Below are 20,400 nucleotides of genomic sequence, written 5' to 3'. Positions count from 1 at the left end.
CAATGTTATGTGATGTATCTATAAAATACCGAGCTCTTTGATTGTTTAAACCCAAGACAACTTCTATTTATGAGCAGAAAGACCGGGTCATATTTAGAACTAATGCACTAATGAACGTTATTTATTTAAACACCAGTTGAAGCATAATGAATACAGTTTGGCGAGTTGTATCCTGTTCGTATCCAGTCAAATAAAGAATCTATGTAAAGCTATATGCAATTAATGAAAGCTGTTATTGAAAACTGAATTTAAAGCACACGACACACTTTTAAATGAAAATAGCTTTATTTTTCCCGTCAATTGCAATTCAAGTCTTTACAAGCCAGAAACAGGGAGATGTGGGAGAGGAGTGTCTTAACAGCAGATTCAGAAAGTTTCAGAAAAAACTGTAAAATATATAAAGCATACTTAAGTTCTTGGAATGACTGTAGAAGTTTAGTCCACAAAAAAAACAAGTTAAATGTTCCAGGAAATGCGTTTGCTCAGCACTTAGTGTTCATTAGGAGAGTTTCCACTTCTTGGCAGCAGCAGCAGCAGCAGCTCTGGTCCTGGTGGCTCGTTTGGCCTTCATAGGACTCTTTTTGGGACTCTTCTTAGGACTCTTTTTAGGACTCTTTTTAGGACTCTTTGACTTCCTCTTTTTCTTAGGTGACTTCTTGGCTGCAGGAGTGGCACTTCCAGCTGCTTTCTTCACACCAGCCTTCTTGACCTTTTTGGCTTTTGTCTTCTTCTTTTTCACCACCTTCTTCTTGCGGGGTTTGGGAGGCTTCTTGTTCAACTTGAAGGAGCCAGAAGCACCGCTGCCTTTGGTTTGGACCAGAGACTTTTTGGTCAACAAGCGTTTGATGGCGACAAGGATTCTGGCGTTGTTCTTCACCACGTCATATCCTCCAGCCTTCAAAGCTTTCTTCAGGGCTGCCAGGGAGAGACCTCCACGATCTGAGGATGCAGCTACAACTTTCAGAATCAGGCTTGACACTGAGGGGCCTGTCTTCTTTTTTGTGGCTTTCTTCTTTGGAGATTTGACCGAGGCCACAGGAGGCCCAACAGGCACTGCAGTCACAGCAGAAGACATAGTGTCAGGGTCAGGAGTATGAGGCTCACAGAGATAAGGGACAGAGTGATATCTCTGTTTGCCCTCTTGGCAGGTCTTGGCTTAATGAAGACCTGATGAGAACCGTGTAGAGCCAGCCTCCCTACAAGCACACTCCTTGTCTCCACCACAAACCTGATAAAGTTTGTGTTTTCTCCAGCTGAATATTTCGATAAAAAAGGTGCCTAAAATGTTAAAAATCCACATAAAACACCCACCACAAGAATCAGCATGATCTTTATTGTATAAAAACATATGTTTTATTTCGCAAATTAAACCAAATCTCCTCAAGTTTCTCTGATCATTCAAATGTAGCACTTGTGAAGCACAATATGAGACGTGTATTTTGAACATTTTAACAAATGTCGGCAGTCTAAAAGATAAGGAACAGACTTTTAACACTGAATAAGCTTTAAATACAAAGTGGCTCATTGACTTGCCCCAAAACTGGGTTTAGTTTCAGCCTTTAATGCTGATTAAATTAATTTTAGGAAGATCAAAGAAGCACAGTCTTCTTGCAGACCCATCATAGAGTGAACTCAGCATAGATTTAAATCTCTGAAATGCATACACAGGACAGTTTTAATGCAACCATCAGCTGGAAAAGGTGAAATAACACAGAATAGAGTTGTTTGTCTTATGTTTTAAAGTTAAAGAATTACAGAAGGTTCCTGTATGTGTCCTCTCTGTGGAGGGAGTTGGACCTCAGCCAGTTGGAGAGTTATCAGCCTACATGGAGAGGCACCAAGAGAAACGACTTTTAGATTATTTAATTTTTTTTTCCATCAGTGTGCCATTTATCCAGATCAATATATATAAAAAAAAGTCTTTATAAAGTAATTATTTAAACCATTTTAGTGCTGCATGATTCCCTAAAGAACTCTGAGGAAGCTTTGGCTTCAAACTGCACTGAATATTCAACTTTTCTTGTTCACAGACTTCTGAGGGAACTTCAGGTTTACACTCTGTTATTGAGAGGCATGCTTCTCACACACATGCACAAACAGGATGTATGGAAATGCATATTGGACAGATGTCAGAGTGGGGCTGCTACACAAAGCTAAGCAGGGAGCGCACCAGAGCAGTTGAGGATTTGGTGCCTTGCCCAAGGGCACCTCGGCAGTGCTCGGGCACCTCTCCAGCTACCAGAACAACTTCCATATTATGGTCCGCATCAGGACTTGAACCGGTGTCTTACTTCAGTTTGTGGTGCATTTAGTATATTAGCATAATTTTAAAATCTGAAGTTGCATCAGATGAAATATATAAAATTATATTTTCTCTGTATGATTTCTTTGTTTCCCTCTTGGTGTTATATCAGTGCAAGAACAGTCATTGCACTCTCATTTAGTCATTGCACTTTGATCGCATTACAGGTGAAGTGTATTTAATTAAAAAAGACCTCATCTGCTTTTTGTTTCTCACATTGTTTGAATGAATGTATGTGTGTGATAAAAATCGTTAACAATAGCAAACACAAACTTAAGTAACATCAACCCTTATCATTCACGGATTGTGCCTTTAAAGCACTTTAAATCACTAATGACACTAAGATGGAAAAATAAATGTTTGGTCTTGATTTGAAAACACTACCAAACATTACTACCAACATCTTTCAAATTCTTCTTTCTTTATTCTTGAGATAAGTTAAAGACACACCAAAGTGTCATTGACGAGTGTTTGTGAGAGAGAGAGAGAGAGAGAGAGAGAGACAGAGAGAGAGAGAGAGAGAGAGAGATTGTCCTTCGCTGCCTTCTGTAGTGAACTGATATCACCTCCCCGCTGTTACTCAATACATAAACACACACACACATACACACACAGAGTACATATTACAACCGGGTGAGTAACAATAGTTTCAGTAAAGTTGCAGCTGGTCTGACAGTGACCTTTTTTTATACATAAACCTTTATTTTGAAGTAACAAATCATTGAGCTGTGTGTTTGACACCAATTAAAAAAGTATCTGAATTGTTTCTTTTAACACACTCAAACACCTTGCTTAAGTGTTACTTCCTGTTACCTTTTTAGGCCTCCATCCGAGAGAGAGAGAGAGAGAGAGAGAGAGAGAGAGAGAGAGAGAGGAATGACAGATGTCTCTAGCCTCTGCACTTGGGATGTGTGCACTACCAGCGTCCCTTACCTTCTTCTTTTTTTAACACAGCTTGGATTTCTTTTAAATCTGTGCCTGACATATAATAGATCAAAAACTGTACTTCCCCAGCAGTAAGTGAAACAGTTCATGGGTTCTTGTTGGTTCCTCTCTTTGTTTGTGTCAAAGTGTCATTTTTTAGCTATTTATAAAACAGACTGAAATGAATACAGATGCCTTTTATATGACTTACAGAAACCAACCAGACCATCATCTCTATACAGTTATTTTAAAGGCAGTCAGCTCTTTACTGCGGGGCAGATGATAAGAATTAATCAGTAGCCTGTCTAAACAACATGTGTTTACATTTTCCACTTCAAAGATTCATAGTGAGCGGTATGTCGGACTTTTTAAAGGAAGCAGGATTACACTTTTTGTCAGAAAACACGATGTCCAGAGCCGAATCAGCAAGAAATAAAAGTTCTTGACTTTTTTAATCTTGTTTTTTCAAGATTTCGTGAAGTGAACTCATCTTTCCTGAGAAAGTCAGTGTTGTAATCCCGAGATGACGACATAAATGAAGAGGAATCTTAACCAGAAGTTACTCATCATCAGGGGACAACAGAGTCAAGTAACAAGTATGGATGTATGTCCACTTCCATATTAAAGATGTGATTTTGTTTTCAAAGTAGATCTAATAAGCAAGTAAAATAATAAAAATGGTTAAGAAATATATTTGAAATGGCCTCACTTCAACTGTTTCCATGTATGGAAGCCCTAAGTGGACATTTATCCAGATGATTTATCGTACATAGTTTTCCTGTTAAAACGAGTAGGCCTACATTTCCCCTTTTAATTTAAATATATTATCAGACATATTATGAAAACACTTTTACAGTGTTTTTGAACATATATTTGGGTAACCTGAGTGTGTACTGACCCAAAACATATGAAATAAACCCATCCAGTCCTTTGTATGTCTTACAACAAAGAGAAAAATGCTCAGTATTAAATTTGCTCTCCTTGTGATGTCACAGTGGGAATTTCTTAAAAGATAAAAATAAAAAAAATAAAAAAATAAAAAAATCTCCACTTATTTATGTTGGTATCTCGAGATAACAACTCTAATTCTTGTGTGAGAATTATTTCACTTTTCAAGATCTTGAGGAAAGGAGTGAAATCAATTCATTATCAGCGTTAATAAAACAACAAAAACGTAACTGTTTTCATACACACACAAAAAAAGAGTAAACAAAATATAGGCCTATGGATATGTCTGGGTAATTATGACTTGTCTTTTTTTATCAACGTTCATGGGTTTCGGTTTCCCCCCTCCTCTGCCGTGAGTGAGTGATGCGTGATGGAAAGTGGGGGGGTGGGGGGCAGGAAGGCTGTACGACCTGTTCCGTAACATCGCTCTCCTCCCCGAAAGCATGTGACCGTGTGAGCGCAGACTCTCCCTGCAGCCAGACAGACACATTGGGGAAACTTGTGACCACACAGCAGCAGCAGCAGCAGCAGCAGCTCGGCTCTGCACTAAAGATAAAACCAGGACTTCACAGACACAGCTCCTTCAATCTCCTCAGCTCAGCCAAATACAGACAACAACATGGATTGCGGGATTTTCACCTCCAAGACCGTCCTCCTCTTCCTCAGCTTGATATTCTGGGTGAGTCGCGGTTTTGTTTACTCCTCCTCCACATGCAGGGATGATCATTTGGACTGTCCGGCATGAGAGCAATTAAAAATGTCTTTTTCTGTCACTATTGTTCTTGATTTTATTTTATAGCGAGAGTTCTGTTTGTGTTTACATCCTGCAGTTTAAACTTACACACCTTTTTAAGCATGTCCTAGTTTTCTAACATTTGCAATCACTGTGCTGTACTTCCTGTGTTTTTACCTGAGCAACCTGCGTTACTTAATTAAACAATGCCCCTTTCTAAAATAGAGTAAAATGTTCCCAAATCATGTGAATTTCAATCAGTCAGGGGGGAGAGGGAAGAGCCCTGACCAAACAGTTAAAGCCAGAGCTTTGTCAGATTGACTTCAGAGTTTAGATTGACTTGATTTCAGGGTAAACTTTGGATCCATATGTTGTTAGCACACTTTGGCCAGTTCAGCAAACACATCTCTCTCTCTCTCTCTGATCCTTTGGCCTCTCTGCTGACAGCTTACCTCAGTCTTCCTCACAAGTCACAGAAAATCAGTGTTGAAAAGAGCGAGTCAACTTTTCTGCCAGTCTGAGGCTGATGTCTGCGTTATTAGATTACTGTGACAGGGAACAGGCCTGCTTTGTGTTTCTGTGTCTTTGAAACAAAAGCAAAGTTTGTCTTTAATTCAGCTTCTTACTGCCTTATTCTTCGTCATTTACCAGATCGGATTTCTGTGATTGTTAGTGATCAGTCTGTCCTGAAAATGTATTTATCCACTCTTCCCCAGATTCCATAGTCAGTGTTTTCTTATTGGTTTCTTGTTGCAAAGCAGCAAACATGTGTCACTTCTTAGTTATGAAACGCACACAGGCTATAAAAGCATAACTCTCATCTGGAGTTGACCTGTTTTCTTAAACAGCAGCAGCTCACTCATGTAGATTTTGAAGTCTGCTAAACTAATAAAGCCGAGTCTGTGTGAAGAATTTAAAAGAGAGTTTATCTTCTCTTAATAACAAGGTCTGACATGTCAGCAGAACGGGATCAAGCCTTTTTCTTTTTTTCTTTCCAGTTTTTGTATCGTCCCCGTTTTCATTTTTTATTAGATTTGCTGATTATGGAGCTCTTAGAAAGAATCAGCGAGAGCGCACATATTTAAACGAAATTAACAGAAAATGTTGACAGCTGTTGAAAAAACTTCATCTTTATTCAATCAAAGAATCAAATGATCTTTTTAAACTCTGCCTGACCTGTTCTATCTTCATCACCATCGTATCACTCAATTAGAAAGAAATGTATTAATCCCTCATGGGGCAGATTGTTTGGAGCTTGAAGAAGAAGACATAAACACAGCAACAAATAATAACATTAAAGAGCAAACATGGACTAAAAACTCATAATAAAAATACAGATATTATGAGTGATAAATGAATAAAAACAGGCTCATGAAAGGATAAATGGATCAGTCTCTAGAATGATCAAGGGTCCATAATCACACAGATAAAGGTTGTCCAAAATGTTCCATACTTTTTGATAGCATGCGTTTTAATGATGCAATTTGCTTTACTTTAACGAACAACAGGATAGAAATTGTGAAGCTTTAAAAAACATGTGGACATGTGCTTTTGGGGAGGAATAAACCTATCAAACATTGCAAGCAAACTCTTGCACAATGTCGGAATTTCCCATATATATGTCTGCAATTCAGACTGTGCGAGAAAATTTGCTGGCATTTTTTGATAGTTGAAAGCAAAGTTCCCAGTAACCGGTGCATCAGACTTCTACTGTCTTTGCCGTCACTACACCAATATCAATATTGTCTGATTTGAACTGCAACACATGATACATTGAAGTTTAAAATTCTGGTGAAAACCTTACACACAGGTAAACAGAGAAAAGAAAAATGGAGAAGTTGACTGAAAGTTTGTTGAAAATCACAAAGTTTTCAAGCGAGGGCCGATATTGTGCATGAATCTAATGAAAAGTAACTCACTTAACTATTGTAGAATTTTGTTTTTTATGTAAGTGCTGCTATTGTAATCAGTTTCACCTGGTTGTGAAAGGTTTTTAAAACAAATAAATATTGTTATTCATTAAGTGGAAAATCAAAAGTTTCAAAGGTTAAGTTGCTCTGAGTGTTTGGAAGCACGTGACCAGAGACGTGACGGCGGCTTTTGTTCCCTTATTGGAAAAAAACTTCCAACATGTCTGCCCCCCCCCCCCCTCCCCCCCCCCCTCCGTGGACTCATTCAAAGACACAGAACGAGTATGTTTCTTTGCTGTGCTCTGAAGTCATCCCCACGCATCAAGAAACATCCCCTCAGAGGTTGCTCACATTCCTCAGAGGTGGCACCGTGCTTTGGCGCTACACGTTGTGTAAGCCTCTTTGTGCTGCTTCTTAGGCACAAGATCAGAATTTCTGGAAAGATTAAGGGGGTGAGCAGTGGGGAGGGGGTGAGTTGGAGGGGTCGAGTAAACTACCCCTGGAGGGATCCCGTGACTGTGGGGTGGTTTAAGAGAAGTGAGTCATGAGGCTGAAGTGCAGGATAAATGATTGTTATAGGTCAAATAAAAAAACAAAACCGCGCACAGAGACGAGCGCACGATGTATAACTCAGCTCATCACAGGGGAAGTAACACTAAACATGACACTAATCTGAGACACATGGACCAGGAAGTTCTCCTTTTTTTCAGTTAGTCAGTAGCATCTTTTGGCCACACATTTTCCACCTCTCATGCAAAGGAAAATGTAGCTGATCACAAATTCCCTTAAAACCAACAGTTTTTCCACCAGCGAACAAAACTCAGATGATCTTTTACAGGATTTGATACTTTAGCAGTAAATTGTTTTTTTTAGTTCTTACACTTTTCCCACACCGAGCGGAGTTTGAGTCTGGTCTGATGCAGTGAGATTCAAAGGGCAAAGAGAAGTCAGGAGTGCTAATAATGAGATAAATACTTCAGAGGATTTGTTTGACTTTCTTCACAGCTGCCTCTGTTCTTCTTTTGTGACCAACTTTTTATTCATGTTTGACTATTACATCTGAAAAATATACATTTTCTTAAACCCTACCCTTCCCCCGCCTTAAAGGTCTGAAATATGCAACACACAATATACAGTTGTCTCCATCTTTAAGATTTCCACAGTGTGAACCTCCTGAATTAGTGGTTTCCAGTCACTTCAGCACACATGCGACCAAGACTCATTGAGATGGAGGTTTCTTTTCTAGTGATGCCCTGCAGCAGTCCAATTAAAATACAGAAGAAAATAGTTACATAAGTATGGATTAGCACATTTTCATACTTGCCCACATATTCCCTTTTCACTATTTTCATAATTAAAAAACATTTGCAATCATCATAAGACTCTTTAAGTTGTTCTAAGAACACACTAACAGATCCTGTTTAACTAAAAATCTGTTGAACTGTTCACAAATATATCTTCTGATTCCTTTTCAATTACAGAACATTATATAATAACCACTCAGCATTGAACAGTGAGCGATCAATCTCCTACTTCACCGCTCTACTTATTTAAGCCTGCACCAGAAGAGTGACTACTTATTAGGTAATTCATTGTTCAGCTTCAAAACCTCAGCTTTGGATTTAAAAAAAAAAAAAAAGTGCAGCAGGAACAAACACACGCTGATACAGCTGAAGGGATTTACAACATCATCTGTGTTTTTCTCTGTGTTTGTGGTTGAAAGGATCTTTTCTCAATTATCCATACAGTGGATAGCAAAGAGAAAAGAAAGGCAATAAGGGTGAATTACCTCCCATTTACACACAGTCATATGACCAGTGAGCTCACTGCTGAGGCATGACTTGTGGTCATGATGATGGTGTGACTCTCTGCAGGACAGACAGGCAGCGACTTTTTACAGCATGAGATCAGAGCAGCAACCTCTGTATTCTTTAGCAGAGACTGTTTTAACAAGCAGCTTTGACCTCACGTTATTAAGATTCAATTTAAAGTGTCTTGACTATTTTATACTTACAGTATGCCATGTTGATACTAGGGCTGGGAATCTTTGGGTGCCTCACGATTCGATTTTTTATTTTGAGTCCTGGGGTCACGATTCAATTCAAAACCTTCATGGATCTATGGATTCAAAGTCTATTTCTGAAAACCTACTTCAGGATCTACTCCAGCTGTCTGTGAGACTGGCTGAATTTCTTGTTTTTGGAAGTTATGAATCTATTTAAAATCTCAGAAGATAAGAATCTCCATCTCTTCCCACTCCTAGTTGAAACAATCCACACAGTCTAACTGATTCAAATCTTCAGTATTTATGAATGGATGTGTGATAATCACGTATTTCCATTGATACCGGCTGAAAATGTCTTCTTTGAACACACCACAGAGAGAAACACAGATCCTGTGACAGATCCCTTCAGTTTAAATCAGTGTGTGTTTGTTTGTGCTCTACTTCTTAAAACCAAAAGTATCGGGAAGCTGAGCTTATTAAGGTGAATGATTAATTACCCACTGATTATTGACCTTTTTTTGGAGCAGACTTAAGAAAGTGGAGCGGTAATTTAGGAGGGTTTGCCTTAATCTAGTTCACAGCTCAATGCTGGGCAGTTGTTATATAATGTTCTGTATTTCAAACAAGAATCAACAGATTCTGGGATTCCTAAAACTGAAAGAGTCTTCTTTTGATTTTAAGGAAAAATACATGACCCTTTATATATTCAACATTTAACAATTCTTACATTCTGATCTGTATGCAGACATTCTCAGTGTTTATCCTCACCTTAAAGCTCCTGTGAGGCGTTTAAAGCTGGTTATGAAACATCATGAAATCACTACTGATGTCTCTTTGTGAGCTACAAAAGCAAACGAGACCGTCAGCGGAAAGACTGATTACTTTTTTTATAGTAATTTTAAATGCTTGTAACCACTGCCACGGGGAATGTGGCGAGATGAAATGAGTTCCAGCTCTCTGCAGAAACAGCCTGTGTTGATATTCTTTTAAAGCAAAGAATCACTGTGATGCATTTCAAAAGACAGCAGCATGAGATTTATCCGCAGAAACTGTACTGAAACATGGACAGGAGAAGATCAGCAGAGACGAGAGGAACCACTTTGTCCACAGGGGGCGCCAAAATCCACACAAAGCTAAAAGTTCCTCACAGGAGCTTTAAGCGTTCTGCCGACTTGGCGACTGTAAAGTATTTAACCCTTTGATGTGTGTGAACTATATGACTTAAAGGTTTCTCCTCCTCGCAGGCTGCAGGAGCGTTGATGGCCTACGTCGGAGCCTATGTGATCAAGAGCTATGACAACTTCAACAACTTCATCCAGGACAAGTACACTCTGATCCCAGCGGCGATCATTATTGGCGTCAGCGTTGTCATGTTCATTTTTGGTCTGCTGGGATGCTTTGCGACAATCCGGGAGTCCAGAGTCGGCCTTAGCTTTGTAAGTGTGTGTGTGTGTGTGTGTGTGTGTGTATTGTCTGAGTTATGTTTTGTTTTCTCAAAGTACTCGCTCCTTCACTCTCATTCTTTTTTCTCGACAGTTCTTCCTGTTCATCATGGTGATCTTTGCGGCTGAAATTGCTGCTCTGGTATTCAGCTTCATCTACCAATACAAGGTGCGTCACAGATTCTGTTCATTCACTGTCACACACATTGTTCTCTGCTGATGGTGAACTACGTCACATATTAGACTCTCTAACATTGATTACTTTTCTTGTGTGCGTGCAGATAAGCGGCGACCTGCAGCGCTCCATGAGTGACGTCTTCGATAGGTATGATGGAGAGGACGCTGAGACCAAAGCTGTGGACTACTTGCAGACTCAGGTTGGTGTTTTTTTGTGCGACAGAATCAAACTAGATTTCTTTTCTTAGCTGTGCTTTCACTCTCAACACCTGCTTTGCTGCATGTTTATCTTCCTTGGTTACTTTCATTTCCTTCTTTTGTCCTTTCGTTTACTTTCAGCCTTTTCTCTTTGTCTCTTTTGAAACGATCTTAAAAAGGCTTAAACACAGAACACATTTAGATTTACACTTTTTCTTTCTTTAAATAATATGTATTTCTAATCTATAAAGGTTTTCTTGTGTGTTTATGAATCATTTAATTTGAAATGAATAGTTATCCTTAAGGTAGTCCCTTGATATAAAATAATTAACCAGTTCTGCCCTGATATAGAGATATTGTTTCATTACTTCACTTATTAGTCTTAAAAAAATGACAAATTAAGATAAGATAAGATATACTTAATTGTCCCCAAAGGGAAATTTGTCTGGGACTCTGTCCTGCAGTTTCAAGAGAATTAAAAAGTACATAAAAAGAGATCATACAAAACATGTAGCAGTTCCACTTTTTTTTTCTACTAAATAATTATTGTTTTATGTTTGATGTGAATGATGATGAAACTTGTCTTTTTTTATAATGGGTTGGGCTCTATGAGGGTGAAGAGCCCAAGACAAATTTCTCACTTTTTGATACAATAAAGTTGATCTTGAATCTTGACTCACATATACATAAAAACACATTTTCCTACAGCAGGGACAAACTGACATAATGCACGGCCCCTTGGCACATCCTACATAACCGGTTATTCAGATTATTAATGGACATCGGCAAGAATGAATGTTTGTAGCGGTTCAGCCTGAATCTTCTCCTAGAGGGTAACTAACTTTACCGCTGCGCAATTAATCACATTTTTTTATCATCATTGGGATACAAGCATTTGTAAAACGCATCATAAAAGTCTTAATTTATCGCAGCTAGAAAAATAATTTTACGTGAAGAAGCTATTTCTTTTTCATTCAGCATGTGTACATCTTCTCATTGGCTGGAGGCCTCTGTTTGACAGCCATGCCTTCACACTGTTCTGATGCAGTCAGATTCATTTTAATCAATGAACGGGTATAAAAGAACAGAATTATTTTAAATTCAGCAGAAACATGTTGCAATCACAGGTAATGTGTAAAACATCCAAAACTACAGACAAAAATGGATTTATAGCAAATATGCACACCTGATGTCTTTCACACTCTATATGTTACAGTAAGATTGAACTGTCTTCACAGTTTAATATCCTGAAGGCACAATTAACCATCCATAAACAACTCTTCATCTACATGCTCCTAAAGCACTACAGTCATGTCTCTGGGTCCGTCAAAAGTGACCCTGGTTACTGCAGGAAATTGGTCATAGAATCAATCAATCATTATTTGTGTTCACAACAGCTGTTATCTCGAGACGCTTTAGAGAGGAGCAGGTTAAAGACGATACTCATTGTTCAGAAATATGGGATATGGGGAGATGGATAAGATGCAGGAAGGATTTCTCCTTTGTATTCCACACGTTCCTGTTGTCCACACTTCCTTGCCGTTGAGGTGGAGGTCGGAGCAGGACGTAGTAGCAGACAAGCACAAAGGGGTTCATTTATAAATCGGAGATGGCACAGTTTGTGAGGAGGGTCTGCTCATCCTCCCCCCAAGAAATCAGCTCATCTAACCCTTTATTTCCTGCATGGCAGTAGAGGAGAGAACCACAGGGTAACTAACAAAACAATACCTGATACGTGGCACACAATAAGGATAATTGTGCGACATTCAGAGGTAATAGATGTTTGCAAAACTATCAAATAATGATACATCTGATTAACTGAAGAATACAAAGTGCTCCTAAAAAGATCAAGTGTACGGTTAATGAATTTATTCACTGAAACGTGGTCTCAGTTTAACCTCTTTACACGCTTTATCCTTCAGCTTCATCACCCCCCCAGCCAACGCTATTACGCTGATCTCTTCTTCTTCTTTTTCTTCTTTTATCCTGCTATCAACTTCTTCTTTGGCCAAATAACTTCCTTTCATGTTGCCCTCATTCATGTCACAAGTTCCCCAGTGAGGAGTCACGACGCAGTGACTCAGTGACACAGTGAGTCAGATCGGCATTAGAATCTGTGTGGAGCTCCTTTCTTTAAATTAAAATGTCGATATTTGGCGTCAGCTATTTGATAATTGTGTCACTCGAGTCAGGTTGACGATATATCAATGATTCAATGTTTTGAGCCGCCCTTACACAGTCGTGTGTTTACTCTCACCAATGTTTGGTGTTTATTTAAAGACAAATTTAAAGGATTAGTTAAAAATAAAGTTAGTGAATGTCCTGCATGAAATACATGTTCTAGTGACTTAAACTGTTTTTGCTTATGTAACACATACACAAATCAAATAAGGGAACTAATACTGTCTCTGTTCACGCAGGCTGCACTCTCACTGCCATTTGAAACAATCATACATTTCACAACAAATAACAAAAAGTAGGCGGCTGTTGTTTACCCCCTGCTTGTGTTTGACCTGAATATCAGCAACGTTTTAGAGCTCACTCACAAAACTTCCATAATAACAAGTTTTCTAATCCCAGATTTGAGACAATAGGAGGGATTTTGAGTTAATCCATAATTTCTTTCTGCCTCAGGTAGAAGTATTTGTGGCAGAAAACTGTTTTGAACGTGTTTGTTTGGTTGTTGTTTTTTATCTTTTAGATGAAAGTTTTCTTTCACTTTTTACCGACAGTAAAAGAAAACGTCCTGCAGATTGATGATTCTCAGGACAGGTTGAAGCTTTTATTTTTAACACAGGCTAACACACAAGGTATAAATATATCAAGAGTCCCAACTTTGAAAGTGCACGTGATGATCCAAGTATTATATTTACTTTTTATGACAACACTATTGGACGGGACATAGAGAACTGGATGTTGTTGGGGAAATGTCCCTACTGTCCCCTCATGTAGCCTTCAGTAACCTTTGAACTGTAATTCACTAACATAATAGTTTGATGATAAGTGATGGGACAACATATGAATATGTTGTCCTGACTCGTGATACAATTATCTAAATTCTGTTGCCAAGTGCTGATATCTCGATTTTCCTGCCAATTTGACTCACTGTGTCTCTACTTCATGACCCCTCATGTTGCCGCTTTCGACATGAATCCATCACACGCTGTCTGACTCAAACCACGCCGGTGACACGGCTTTTAAACATTTGTTCTCCCTCATTAAGGTCATACTCATGCATTTAAAGAAAACTGATGTATATTGTTCAGTAAATAAAACCTTGCGGGGAACTCTCTTGCCAAACTCTGCATGAGGACAACAGACAGAACTAACAGAGCTGCACAGAAACAGAACGTCCTGGACTTCGCTGAACATATTAAAAGTCATCACAAAGGAAGACAGTTTAAACCTTTTTTTCTCTCTGAGAGTCCATCAGATAACAGACTGACTCTCATATAACGGTTTGACTTGTAATCTGGATTTAATGTTATTTTATTCCTGCATTTAACCTTTTTATGGAAATTTCATATTCACTAGTTAATCATATACGGTGATGAGTAAATGAATGATTGTCTGGTAATGTATCACTTACAGAAGAAAGGCTGTATATCATAATGGGTATAGTATCGTGTTGGTACCCTGCGATTCCCTTCCCTATTGAGGAAGCCACTTTGATCTATTCATCATATCTCTATTTTGTGTCAAATATTCATGTAATTATTACATTTTTGTGGTTCTTTTATTAACGGCTGTCTGTTTTCCGCTCGTCTCTGTGCAGTTGCAGTGCTGTGGTGTCAGAAATTACACCAGCTGGTCCAGCACAACCTGGTATGCGAACCACAACAACACGGTGCCTCTGAGCTGCTGTAAAAACGTCACCTCCACACAGTGCACGGGCAGACAGGACCAAGTAGACCTGCTCAACACTGAGGTGACTCACACAAAGGAACATGTTGCTTGGATAGGAACTTCCAACATTGAATGATATGTCCTGCTTTTGTGACTCAAAATATAATGATTGTGAATTTAAATGAGCATTTGACTAAGAGCAGACGTTCTTCATGTGCACTCACTGTTTGTGTGAATGTATTGCAGGGCTGTGAGTCTAAGCTGGAGGTCCTCCTACAGGATGTTTTGGGTTATGCCATGCTGGTCATCCTGGGCTTTGCAATCATAAAGGTAAAGGAGCTTAAACACAGTTTTACCACTTAGAGTCATTATTTCTGCACACCTCAGGGAGCTACATGTAGATACATGTCCATTTTAAGCAGATAAAGAAATCTATTTCTCTCCTCTGGAGGCCGTGTTGGGCCTTCACATGGATTCCCTAACATAGCTCTACTTGTTTTCATATGTGAGGGATTGTAATACTGATTAATCAAACTTCTCCAGTAGATGATTAGCCGGTATTCAAACCTGTTTATGTTACATTTCTATGATAGCTATGTTGAGGGATTCTTCTTGAACAGAAGCGGGTCAGTTGAGGCTAAGAGACCTGAACTCAAAAGATCGCCCTACAGGGAGAAAAATATCTGAACTGAATGACCTCCTGATATCCCAAAAAAGAATTAGCAAATCTTTGACAGAGTTGATCAAATGTGTTGCATTTTCATTTATAGGCATTCAAGTTCTTCAGATTGTAACATTTGACCGAGTGGAGGGTTTTAAGGTCTAAAAATACTGCAGTCAGGTTTCGGTTGTGACTCAGTATTTTATTTAAAGGTACAAAGCTTCTGAGACATCTAGGACTTAAAATAGACATAACCAAGCAGCACATCATTGTTATACAAAAAAATCAAACATCCCAAACACAGTCCATTCAAACGAAATGTGTTGCTATTTCCGAGGAGGGAAACAAAGACTAAAGACGTTTCAAAGTCCAATCTGAGTTTTGTGTCACACCATCAACAACAAACAACTCAGCTCAGTTATTATTTTCCCCAAAAAACTGAGTCAAGGACCTGTGTCTGATCACCTCTGTCTTCACCTTTGCAGTTCTTTGGGATGTTGAGCGTGTGTGTGATCACCTGTCGAGCCAGCAGTCGGAGGAGTGGCTACCAGCCTCTATATGCCTGATACACCTCCTGCAGCCACCACCCACCTCCTCCTGTCGCTTGACTAGCTTTGCTGACTCCTTAATCAGCAAAGTGCAGAATCATCCAGACTGAACATTGTACAAAATCTGAGTTTATTTTGTTTATGGCCGATATGGTATGTAGAAAAGTCTTAGTCTAAAAGGGGGTCACTAAAGAAGGAGCATTCCTCCACTAAAAACACGAGTTAAATGTTTCTCAAAGTTATTAAATCATTTAATTGAATACGAACATGGATTTCAATTTGATTTTTTAGTCGTAATTTTCCATATTTGGAGATGTTTGTGTCCCGTCTCAGCCCAGATTCGGCCTATATTTGTGAGAGGACCCAGTTTGGAGAGTGATTCAATCATAGAAAATGTTGATCCCTGTAGTATTTAGTTTATTTCTGTAAAGCATCTGCTAGTTTCTTAAACTGTCTGGAAACCTGGTGCAAAAACTGTGACATGACTAGAGAGGAAATGTAACTGAAAAAGAAAATATATATTTGGGACATCAAGGTGCTTACTTGTATATCTCGCCGTGCCGTCTCTGCTCTGTCATGTAGATATTCTTTAAAAGAACAATATTGTTTGGAATATATTCAAGATTCAAATTCAAGCTTTATATTCAGCTTTTAGTGATTGTGAGCAAAAGGACAGCGGTTGTATGTCTGGTATTTAGCTGTGTATAAGTAAATAAACATATATGCAATTTAAACTGTATTGAATGACATTAATACATAGGATGACTTTGGTTGTGTTTATTTTATTTCTAAATTAAAAAGCTGAAAATGATCCACTTTTATGGGCTTTTTTCCTGTGTTTTTTTCATGTCATGACATTAAAACTATGAAAGTTTTTTATTGTAAACATTGACTGATGCAAACATTTCTTGAGGGGAAAAAATGAAAACAGTTACTGTATGTTTAAACCTGTAGTCATTTCCATACTTGAGCACCTCTCTATAGTGTCTGTTTTCACAAACAAATAGAGAGCGTGACATTAAGCGCCACCCCTGCCGGTTATCTCTCGCTGTTCACCTCCTGACTCTGCTGATAAAGAGGCCACTAGACCCGTTCAAACAGGAGATAGGAGCGTTCACTTAACATAAACCATGTCAGTGTTCAAAAAGATAAACAAGAACATAAACTCATACAGAGGCATCATGGGAGCTGCAGACTATAGATAAAGTGATCGGTCATCCATTGATAAGGTCGATAAGATGCACCTGAAATTACCCATCAGTGTAAATAAAGACACTAGAAAAGACCCTTTGGATTTAATGATAAATGTAGCCTAATTTTCTTCTGTCTCTCACTGTGGTGAAAGAATATAGTTATATATAATGGACGCAAATGTCAAAATGTATTTTTCATTACCATGTTTTTCTCTGTTGATGATGTTTAGGTGCAGTAACAAAGAAAATCCCACAGATGGTGCTAGAGAGCCTGCTCCGTAATCTGAACAAACAGGTGTGATTGTGGAGGAGCCCAAAAAAAACAACTCAATTTAAATTCTATAAGAAGGTAGAAAAAGTCCATATTTTTCATTAAGTTTTAGTATTTCTTTTTTAAATGACAAAAAGCATGAATGCACAGAGTATGTTTTTTTTATATATACGGTAGCCCTAAGAGGACATGCATCCTCTGGATAGGTAGGTTTTCCTGTGATAATTAATACATTTATCTTGTCATATCGAGATAACGAGATAATGTTTTGAAGACCTGGAAAACAAAACAACAGGCGAGTCTCTGGGCTAGACCACGGCATGCCATGCTGCCATTGCTCACACTAATTAGCCTATTTCTATGTTTGTTTTGTACTTTTGCAACTCTGGGGATACAAGATAAGGTGAGATCTCATAAGAGAACAGAAAAAATAAAGTGTCAGCTTAGGGCTTCCGTATATTTCAAAAAAGTGGCATTAATATGATTTCCAAAACTTTCAGTAACTTTTGAATTCTTAATCATCATCTTAATATTGACATTGATCATGATGTGATTATATTATAATTTCTGTGTGTGTGTGTGTGTGTGTGTGCGCGCCCTAATGACTTCCAACGATGTAATTGATTTCCCCCCCCTCCTTCCTCAGTGTGTGTCCCTCTCATATCTCTCCTCTGCATATCTTATTCAGGGCATATCCTCTCTGCTCCGGGCCGTGTTGACATTTAGACAGGCCGCTTCTTTTCAGAGAGTACTGTTGGCAAACACACAAACACACACACACATACACACACATGCGACTAGATAACCTTGTCGACTGTGAGAGCTGTTTTTCTTCCTCTCTTTGGCTCTCCTGTCTCTTTATCACGGGGTGTTTGTGTCAGTTTCACAGCTCACCTTTCCTCTCTTGTCAAGAATCTTTATTTACCTGTTTTCTGTTTTACACTTTTGGTGCACCCGCATCTATATCCCCACCAATACGTCCCATCTGTTTTCCGTGCTTGGCTCTTGTTGTTCTCAGCTTCCATCATGAGTGTTAACCCTCGATATCAGGCAGTGGCAGCGAGGGAGATAGTGCCATTTCTCAGTAATGCTCCGTCTTTGAATAATACAAATCAATCTGAACGTAGCAGCTGTCTATTGGTACATTATCAGTCACCAGGCAGATTTTAATAATTGGTTATGTGTTTGCACCTAATGATTGAAAGCTATGAAGGCAGTGAGATGAGGGATTCCTTCAGGTTTGGACGATTATCGAGATATCCTTCTTCAAATATAACACAGGGTCTTAAAGTGACATGTTACTTCTAAATGTGTCATGTCAGCTGCATTGTTTTATTGCTTAATTTTTTTAACATTTTCAATTTTGGCTCAGTTTTGTGATGGGTGCATTATTTTGTGTTTTGGTATTTTTCTCGGATTTGTTGTGCGACTGAAAAACTATGAATCAGACAGTAGGAAAGAAAACGAGCTTTTACTCAAACTGATCTCTTCTCCTTTTGTTAGTTACACTGTATTCAAAGTGATCTGTTAATTTCTTTCTGAGGAACTCTTACATTTTTCCAGCTCCCAAAAACAGTTGAGTTCCCTTTGTGCAAACGTATACGCTTTCAGAGAGTTCTACTTTTTTTTTCCCATAAATCTAAATATGAGAGTTGTAGTTCTTCCGATGCAGTATTTGTAGTCATTGAAATGCAACATTTGTAGTTCTATAAATGTAGGATTTGTGTATATTTACTTAACATAAATCCATTAATAAAACATGTTAAAGCCTCATTGAGTGGATGACCTCGCGGTTGGGTCGCGCCTCATGTGTGGAGGCTGTGGTCCTCCAGGCAGGCAGCCCGGGTTTGGGTCCCATCTGTGGCTCCTTTCTATGCATGTTGTTCCTTACTCTCTCCCGGTTTCCTACTCTGTCCACCGTCCTATCGATATTTTACTGTCCTATCGAATGGTGGCAAAAAGCTCTCATTAGATAGGACAGTAAAATATTTTGTATGTTACCTCCAAAGAGAACATAATAAACATTCTCACACAAAAAAAAAAAAATAAAAATCATCTGCTGTGCTATACAGAACCACCATGTTGACCCATTTTCAGTTAAAACATGACACAACGTCAAGGATAGAAATCCATTCATGAAAAAAACAAAAAAACACTTTGATTTCATTCCCCGTCTGATAGAAACCACCTTTTTCAGTCTTCACCTTCTTGCATCTTTGAGGTACAAAAAAGAAGAAGTGAAAAGTGGATTTGCTGAGGTGAGAGCTGAGTGTGCTTATGATTTAGCATTGTGGCAAATTCTATTCCCCTATGAGTCATCTCTGCACACCTACAGATGTGTCCTCGCCTGTCTCCCTCGCTCTTCTTCAAGGCCATTAGCCAAAAATGTAGTGCAGACACACACAGACGTACACCAAATGAGCCCACAGAGCCAGATGTTGTCACAGGGAAAATTACAAACTAAGCCCTAATTTATTCATCTCCTCTCGGACCAGGACAGGGATCTGTTGGAGGGAGGTAACCTGAGGAGGACACACAAAAATGTTGCTGCTCGCGCTGTGCTGGAAGAAGGGCAGGCAGGTGCTTTCTATGCACCGTGCATGTGTGTGTGTGTGTGTGTATGGTGTGTGTGTGTGTGTGCGTGTATGGTGTGTGTGTGTGTGTGTGTGTGTGTGTGTGTGTGTGTATGGTGTGTGTGTGTGTGCGTGTGTGTGTGTGTATGGTGTGTGTGTGTGTGTAGAGAGAGATTTGAGAAGTAATTTCCTGCATGACACATGAAACACTTCCAATACAAAACACATTTTCTGGATTTATTTTGTTTGGGTTCATATCTGCCATCAAAAGAGAAACAAAGAAGACTGATCTGCATCATATGTACGGTTTAAGGAATGTTTTCTTGCTTTATTGAGAGAAAAAAAGTGAAATACCTCCAGAGAACCAGTACAGTGTCATGGTAATGTTTGAAATGCCCCCTTTTCACCTTTTTTTTTTCTCAGCACAGAGACATTAATAATATCAGGACCAATAAGGAGCAGGTGCTGATGACAACACCTGGCCTGTTGTTTGTGTTTGTGTTTCTGTTAATGGCCACCCACCACCTTTCGTGTGTTGTCTCCATTTGTCAGATGGTATCAGTGTTAATTAGACGGAGCGGCAAAGAAACAGAGGTGCAGGGAACAAAGAAGCCAAAGAATCTAATTAGCATCAGCAGTTTAATAGTATAATCCATATTGTCTTTAATT

General features: G+C 38.9%; 2 protein-coding genes across 2 annotated transcripts; one reads left to right on the top strand and one right to left on the bottom strand.

Annotated features, from left to right (window-relative positions):
- Positions 1–266: 266 nt before the first annotated feature.
- LOC109994852 (histone H1-like) lies at positions 267–1,152 on the bottom strand. The gene has a single exon (XM_020648344.3). The coding sequence runs from the start codon at positions 1,073–1,075 to the stop codon at positions 500–502; it is 576 nt and encodes a 191-aa protein (XP_020504000.2). The 5' UTR covers positions 1,076–1,152; the 3' UTR covers positions 267–499.
- Positions 1,153–4,635: 3,483 nt separating this feature from the next.
- Positions 4,636–16,505, top strand: tspan36 (tetraspanin 36). Its single transcript, XM_020648331.3, has 7 exons — positions 4,636–4,853; positions 10,067–10,258; positions 10,359–10,433; positions 10,546–10,641; positions 14,415–14,567; positions 14,732–14,815; positions 15,632–16,505. Exons 1-7 carry the CDS (start codon positions 4,794–4,796, stop codon positions 15,710–15,712), a joined length of 741 nt encoding a protein of 246 aa, XP_020503987.1. The 5' UTR covers positions 4,636–4,793; the 3' UTR covers positions 15,713–16,505.
- The last annotated feature ends 3,895 nt before the right edge of the window (positions 16,506–20,400 follow it).

This window comes from Labrus bergylta, chromosome 2 (assembly GCF_963930695.1).
Source record: "Labrus bergylta chromosome 2, fLabBer1.1, whole genome shotgun sequence".
NCBI classification, from domain to species: Eukaryota; Metazoa; Chordata; class Actinopteri; order Labriformes; family Labridae; genus Labrus; species Labrus bergylta.
The sequence above is the reverse complement of the archived record's forward strand: the minus strand, read 5'-3'. Positions and strand labels throughout refer to the sequence as shown.